The sequence below is a fragment of the Ixodes scapularis genome, unplaced genomic scaffold, assembly GCF_016920785.2.
Source record: "Ixodes scapularis isolate PalLabHiFi unplaced genomic scaffold, ASM1692078v2 PGA_scaffold2__306_contigs__length_199485367, whole genome shotgun sequence".
NCBI classification, from domain to species: domain Eukaryota; kingdom Metazoa; phylum Arthropoda; class Arachnida; order Ixodida; family Ixodidae; genus Ixodes; species Ixodes scapularis.
In genome coordinates this window covers 131,044,705-131,052,367 of record NW_024609857.1, presented here as the reverse complement: position 1 = coordinate 131,052,367, position 7,663 = coordinate 131,044,705, and the positions used below count along the sequence as shown (strand labels likewise).

The 7,663-nt window shown below is 48.7% G+C and overlaps 1 protein-coding gene across 1 annotated transcript in view; it reads left to right on the top strand.

Annotated features, from left to right (window-relative positions):
* Positions 1-1,607: 1,607 nt before the first annotated feature.
* The window catches only part of LOC115329097, a 125,536-nt gene continuing 119,480 nt past the window's right edge, over positions 1,608-7,663 (top strand). Inside the window, exon 1 of the mRNA XM_040218027.1 lies at positions 1,608-2,234. Coding sequence (XP_040073961.1) covers positions 1,608-2,234 — 627 coding nt within the window. The remainder of the gene's footprint in view (positions 2,235-7,663) is intronic.

Here is a 7,663-nt window from a genome sequence, read left to right as displayed (position 1 = left end):
GAGACATAGGGCCTGGGTTCCTTTCCACGTCGCCGGAAAGCAGCAGCAAGACTCTAAGAAACTCGGTACAGGCTTAGCATGAAAATACAAAAATGACTGCGTCGCACGAAAGGGTTAGTAGGCGCTTCATGTCGATGGGGCACGACATTTCAAAAGGTAGGGTGTTATTTGGTTGTTTCCAATTTGCGTTTTGCATGTAACTAACCTGCGTCATGAAGACTGTTAACGCCGGCATGGCTTAGTCGTGCCCCAGTGATTGCAGCGGTGGAAGATGCTTTTGAAGGCAGCCGACGGACGGAAACGGAAACGTCCCACGGTGCGCCATCCTGCGGTTGTTGTCGGTGAGGGACCACGTTGGCCACGTCAGGAGTGAGGCAGCAGGAGCTTCCTCTTGCGCTGCTGAGTCGGTGTTGAACGGATGCTCCCCCGACCATGACGAAGGGCAGGCCCCATTGCCGTCCGAGGTACTTGGTGAAGCCGTGAACAGGAGCAACAGCATCTGCGTCATGAAGACTGTTAACGCCGGCATGACTTTGTCGTGCTTTGTCGTGAATGTATTTGTGTATTAGCCTTAGCACCAGCAACTGGAATTGCAACTCATCGTTAGTCAAGAACACCTAAAGACAACATTCCACAATGCATTAACGAAGGCCAATTCAGAGAATTGCACTCGACTAATAGGGCGAATATGCGGCGGACATCCGGCGAACTTCGCCCGGCGTCAAGTTTGATTTGCGCGCTGTTAAACAGACACTGTTTTGAAGCTACGAGAATAGCGAACGCCGTTAGAGAAATTCATTATGTGTTCACAACATATTCACCCTATGGTGTCCAGCCCTTACGACCACAGTATATCTGATCAGCCAGCATAAAAAGCCTCAATTTTCGTGTAAAAAAAAAAGTTGTGTGTCTTGTATTTTTTTTACAAATTGCACCAACGTCAGCCGTACAGATTTCAGCCGAGGCGCTCAAACCGCTGCGGCAACTATCAAACCTCTTTTTTTTTTTTTTTTGTACAACGGAGTTGTTAAGAGATAGTTTTCCCAGGATCGTTTCCGCCAGCAAAACAATGTCGACACGACAGTCCAGACAGCTACCGCCATCTATGAGCGACAGCGGCAACCAGACAACCGGCTTGGCGGTTCTCTGGTTTCCGCCGTCTCTCATAGATGGCGGCAACCTTTCCAGCCTTTCCACTCCGACTTGCCGACTTGCGGCCGGCCATTACTTTATTCCCACCATAGTAGTCAGTCAGTCAGTCAGATCAACTTTTTTTTTTTGCGCCCAGAGGTGGAGTAGGAGCCAGTACAGCTTCGCTGGTTTTCTAAACCAGAGTGGAAAGGCTGAAAGTTTTGCTTTTATCCGTGTCATATCTTGCGTCTATATATCGAACGACATATCAAAGCAGCCTCGTGGTCTGCTATTAAAACTTGTGGCGCTACATTTACGATTCGTTATGTCGTATTCACATCCTCACAAAACCGCTTCTTGACCTAAGCTTGTCCCCTTTTTTTTATCGCAGCAAGTGCCACAGTCGCTGCTGACCCCCTCCAGAACCTTGGGCCAGCTCGAGCAGGATCTCGCCGCCGCCAACCCCATCGATCCCGATGACTTGCCCGGTCCCGCTCCTGCGGATTCTGCTCCTCATCTGGGGCTCTTTCCTGGGCAACGGATCCCCGGCCGCGGCCGTCTTCGACTCCCTGGGCCCCTCGGGGCCCCTGCGCGTCGACCGTCGTCAGATCGAGCAGCTCCCCGCGCCGCTGCCGGAGCCCTCTTGTGCCCAGCTACGGGCCATGTGGCGCCAGATGCACCGGATGGCCCGCCACAGTCAGCTCACCAACGAGATCCCGCAGTTCCCGGCGGCCTATCCGTTCGGCTACGTGGCACCCGACGTGGGCAACAAGGCCGTCTACTTCTACCCAGGGGCCCCCGGCAACTCGAAGGCGGCCTTCGGCAAGATCGTCCGCAAGCCGGAGCGCGGGCGGACCAAGGTCCGACCCCGTCCCGTGGGCCGCTTCGCGGACACTCCACTTCCTAGGGCGGCCCTCGGCTCCTATGGGACCCTGGTGCGAAGTCCCGACGAGAAAGAGCACCTCAGGCGGCAGCAGGAGGACCCCGAGTTCGGCGTCTGGGGCGCCTTCCCCGGGGACGCCACGTCGTCGGCCTCCAGAGCCGCGGCCACTGTACTGGCTGAAGACCCGGACTCCCGGACGCCCAGCTTCGACAAGAAACTGGTGAGCGCCTGTGTGTTGGAGTAGTCACGGCGCTCTTTTATTTGTGCCCAACCAGCGCTGTAAGCTACAAGAACCCGGGTAAAAATCCTGCCCCCTGCCCGTATCGACCTGGATGAGCACCGTACCGGCTTGTGCTCGTGTACCATTTCTGTGTCGTACACGTTTTAGAGTTCATATTGCGTTGGGGAACTGCGCCAAGTGTCGAAAGTTATCTCCCCGATCGCTGCAGCTTACATCGATGGCGAGGCAGTGGCAAAGACGACTTTCTTGAATGTATTTTCATTTATTCACACTGCACCGGATGACAGACGCCCGCTACCGGCGCTCGGGACATCTCCCGTCCGACCCCCCGCGCCCCTAGCCACGAGGCTTGAAGACTCGTCCCTATGAAGACACCTACTCCTCGCTCGCGGAAGGGTGTCTTGGCCTTTCTCACCAGCTGTATCATTCTCCTAGGAGAGGGGGTTTTCCCGATAATGTACGCGAGCAACTAACAATGAACGAACATCCAAAAAAAATATGTATGGCAAACTGTTAGGCAATTCTTTTGCATGAGTGAAACGTTCTAACATCACAAACGTTTAGCGATACTAAAGTGGCGAAGCGGGCGAGTTGGTTCATGACATAAAATTTAAAAGCGCTAACAAAGACGAGGACAAAAAGGAATGGCGAACAAGACGAGCGACACCCTTTAGTTTCACGTATACACGCTCGCCTTCCCCGTATAAAATATTTAAAGTAAATAACAAAAAAATGACGCGTACTAACGCGCGTGTAAGATATCTTTTGTTTTAGGCTTTTGCTTTGGAACAGTTTGCGCTGCAGGCGTATGCAAGTGCAGCTCGAATAGCTACACTCGTAGCATGCTCCTTGGTGCTAAGGTAATATAAAAAAATGACCAACCGTTATCCATACTGGGGAAGAAAAAAATGCACTCTTATATCTTGATATATCGGTCAAACATTGATATGCATATTTGCATTTTATGAGAGACGTATCCGACGCTCGGATTCAATATTCGCCTTCCTGGCACGCACCTCCATGTCACTTTTCGAAGTGTCGCCTCATCGTTCTCTCCCACCTCTTACTTTTCTTCTTTTTTTTTTTTCTCTCTGGTGATGACACGAAGGGTTCACAGAGTGAGGGTACAGAGCATTGTGTACGGCAAGAACGTTTAAATACCCCAGGACCCGGCATGACGTCATGCTCATCGACGCCGAAAGAAGAAAATAAATAAATCCCCAACTGCCTTGCGCACCAATGCTGCTCTCATTGTCTGCTTGCCGATCGGTCATTGGGTCGGCTCGGTGGGCAGCGTTAGGCTTAGGCTCCGCCTATTCCGTGCCTGCAGTCTGCTCCGTCTGCCCACTGTCACGGCTGGCTTTCGATACAATCGGCGCACCCAAAAAAGTTTCGACGCGCAATCGCGGTCGCAGCAGTGCGAAAGAGAACGAACCCGTGCTGGAAGCTTCTACGGCATTCTCAACCCGATGCCAGCTCAGCGTTCGTGCCTACGGCGCCGCATATGCTCGCTTTCCGAAGTCGCACCATGGCGACTGGCTCTTGACAACGCTCCTAGCTCTTAGCGCGCCGTCTAGGCTTGTCCGCCGCACGCCGACTTCCTTCTGGCCACGCAAATGTTGGGTTCTGAATCCCACCTGTTCGGCGCAGATTTAGCGGACGCCGCCTTCTAAATATGGTGAAACAACCGCTCTGCCATCGGAATGCCGTGGCAACGCGGTTGTTTGTCCTACACGTATATGGTGGCGCCCATTAACCAATTTTTTTATTGGCCAAGAGACTAACGGCAGAATTCGTGGCAACGCCTATTTCAATTACACTTCGCCTCATATATGGAGAATACGGAAGCCAGCTCCTCCCCACTATAACCTCCTTGTGAACGGGTGACTTGTCCCATGGTGACGCGTGACATGTGTAAACATCTGAAAGAAGTTGGCAGGTTGTTGGCGCTGCAGATGTTTGGCAGGTAGCCAGCTCTGCTACCTTCTACCCTTGCACTACGCCACGCTTCTTATACAGTTGGGAAACCTGAGTTAGCTTCTGTTCTAACGCAATTCCCCATTACTGCGATAAGAAACTGAAAGAGAGGAGAAGACGAGACCGCGCGGGAACGTCAAAACTTCCAGCTCTGGTTCGAATGGTTATTGGGGAGGCCTAAAGTTGGTTGCCTTCGTCTCCATGGCACTCGTCAATCGCGTTCGAATGCTTGAGCCAAACGCCGGAAGCCGGCATTCCGCGTTTTAACGCGTTCGACGAGTGGATTGGAGGCAAAGGCAACCAGCTTTCGGTCTACCCACTAATCCTACCAACCAGAGCTCGCTATTTTGACGCCACCGCTCTCGTCTCTTTTTCTCTCCCACTTTCTTGGAGCATACGTTGAATCGATCGAAGAAAGGGAAAGAATGTGTCTCTTTGTTTCATTTTACATTTCCATTACAATGTTTTGTGTGTGACGAAACCCTGGAAATGTGCCACAGGTATATGGAATAGTCAGCAAACAGTGTAGGAAATACGCAACCATGTTCTTTTAATGATTAGAGAAAAAAATCCTAAGCAATTTTACATGACACACGTGTTAAGACAATCTGATCATACCTGATATCCAGCATTGTCATCAGTGAGAGGACAAACAAACGGATAGTGATAAAAAGATTATTTTTTGTATTAAGGAATAATACCTGGTTACAGCGATCAAGTAAGCACGTAGTAATACATAGGAATATGAGTGCATCGTAATACATTCGATGGAAAAGTAAAGCGATCGGCCTTCAAGCTTAACCAATATATCGAAAACTAAAAGCACCATTGTTATCGCCGTAATTTATAAGGAATCGGCTCGCATACTCAGGTTAAAGTGGCGGTGCAAAGATATTAAATTTGAATGTTTCCACTTCTCAAGAGCTCGCTGGCACTAGTGGGACTCAAGGATACTCGCACAAAACGGCACTGGACAAGAAACTCCTTTGTTGCGCTGTAATTTCAAGGACAAAAGCGAGCATTTTAGAGCCCAGTTCTTAGGCGCCCGTTTCCGGCTTGAGCGGCGTCGGCGTCGCCGTCGGCGTAACCGCGCGGTGCATGATGGGTAAATTTCCCCGCTAAATCTAGCGAAACATTTTCCCCGCTAAATTTAGCGTAAAGTATTCCCCGCTGAATTTAGCGGGATAATATTCCCTGCTAAATTTAGCGGAAAAATTTCCCCGCTAAATGTAGCAGAAAATCTTCCCCGCTTTATTTAGTGGAAAAAATTCCCCGCTAAATCTTGCAGAAAATTTTCCCTGCTAGATCTAGCGGAAAATTTTCCCCGCTAAATATAGCGGAAAAATTTAGCGGAAAATTTTCCCCGCTAAATTTAGCAGAAAAACTCCCCGCTAAGTCTAGCGGAAAAATTTCCCCATTAAATCTAGCGGAAAATTTTTCTGGCTAAATTTAGCGGGGAACTTTTACCGCTACATTTGGCGGAAACTTTTCTCTTAAATGGGGGCGAGCGGGAGAGGACGAGGGGCATAGCCCCCTCTCCGTACCTTCCCCTCCTTGTCTGCAAGAGCTGCGCTCTAATTTGGCGTTACAGGGAGTTGTAACCAGCTTTCATTTTTTTATTCAATCTCTTCCTCGCAAAGTTTCACGACGCAGCTGGGCGGTTGCAGTACCGCCCAGTGATTTGATTTGAAAGCGGCTCATAGATTGGATCAGAGCATTGCGTGGGCTCTCGATTTGGCTCTTCATAATCGACAGCTCGAGAGGTATTCGCGTAGTGGCCCGTGCCCAATCGCTGCAATGACGACAATAGCCGAACCATAACAATGTCTGTAACTCAGCAGCGTAAAATAGGCTCCATATTACGTGGCCGCTTATTCTGGGTGGGATTTGGGGGAATGAAAGCTGCTCGTTTTTCTTCAATTTTTTCTGCGCCTTCTAAGGCGCGTGATGAAAAACGAACGGGTGTTTCACAGGTCATTAACGTCAGGGATCTGTTCTAAGCGGTATTTGCGCAAAGTACAAAAATCGTTGCATCGCCCCTTTAAATGTCATACTTCCTGAAAAGCAACCATGATTGGTTGTTTCGATCGGCCCCTCTTGGTTATACACTCGAGGTGCCTGTGACAGGTTTTTCTTTGAGGAATAAGCACCGTGTTGGAAATAAGGTTGTATAGAACTGAAATGAATTCCACTGCCAGGAGGCGTTTGGTCCCAGCATAGAAACCTCAATTGCCCTCAGTCAAAGCTGTATCCCCAGAACGGGACAAAAGACGCAAAGATAAAATATTGTCAGAAATTGGGTCTTTTTTTGGGGCGCTAGCAATTTCTCGGGTTGATGCTCACCTCCTCGTATACCGGGTCGTTATACTTTCTCGTTGTTTTCCTTAGCCGCTTCCATACCGCAACGTAACAGTATGATGATAGATTGCGGAGTCTCGGAAGGGCGAGCGCTTCGTATCATTTGAGTGTTTGTTTCAAGATAGGCGAGCTCATTTGACATCATTCATATCTTTTTGCCCTCTCCAAACACCGCGTGTTTTTCTTTTTTTTTTTTTTTAACGTCAGTTTTTTTTAGTTATGCCCCCGTTTTGGCGTGTTTTTTTTTCGTTTAGGAGAAAAGAAAATGAACGACGGTCAATTCGTCACGGTTGGTGCGAAATATCTCCTTCTTTTGTGCAGTGGGAGGAGAAAGAAGAGGAGATGCCTCCAAGATACCGAAGGAAGTGTAAAAATCGCTTTCCCTCGTGACAAATCTTTATACGAATATGTCCAATAAACATATGAGAGCGTATTAGGTGCCCTAATAACATACTGTATATACACCTTATATAATTTGTAGGAGTCCTGATATGTGTATTGAGCAAACCATAAAAAAAACGTTTATTTCAGTAGTAATTCATGACATAAAAACAAAAAATAAGGCTCACTTCTACAATTCCTGTGCGAGATATTTTTCGGAATGTAGATTCGTATCATTTTAATGGTAGCTAGATCAATTGCCTGTTCATTGTTAAGTCGCAAAACATTGCTGAAAAAAACAAACAGAAATAATAATGATCCAAAGACAATCATAGAAATTCAGTTTGTGTGATTGATCTGCGAGACACCAAGATGAATCCTTTCGAAGCGCGAATATCCTTTCGACAGGCGATCGTAGGCCGTTGTTATGTTTCTGAGGCAACCTTTCAGTTACCCGCTGAACGACCTTCGTTCGGCGCACCCTGTCCTGGGCCCCTCCTAGATTGTTTATTCCCGCAGCACTAATATCTGTGTGGCGATTTCCCGAATCGAACTTTCGCAAACCCGAACAAACAAAACGGCAGGTCAGTCAAATAAAACACTCAATAGCAGGACTCAACGCGTCGATATGGCGCAAGGTATATTGAAGAAACCCGATGGACCGCCCAATCATATATATCGCCCCTGAACGC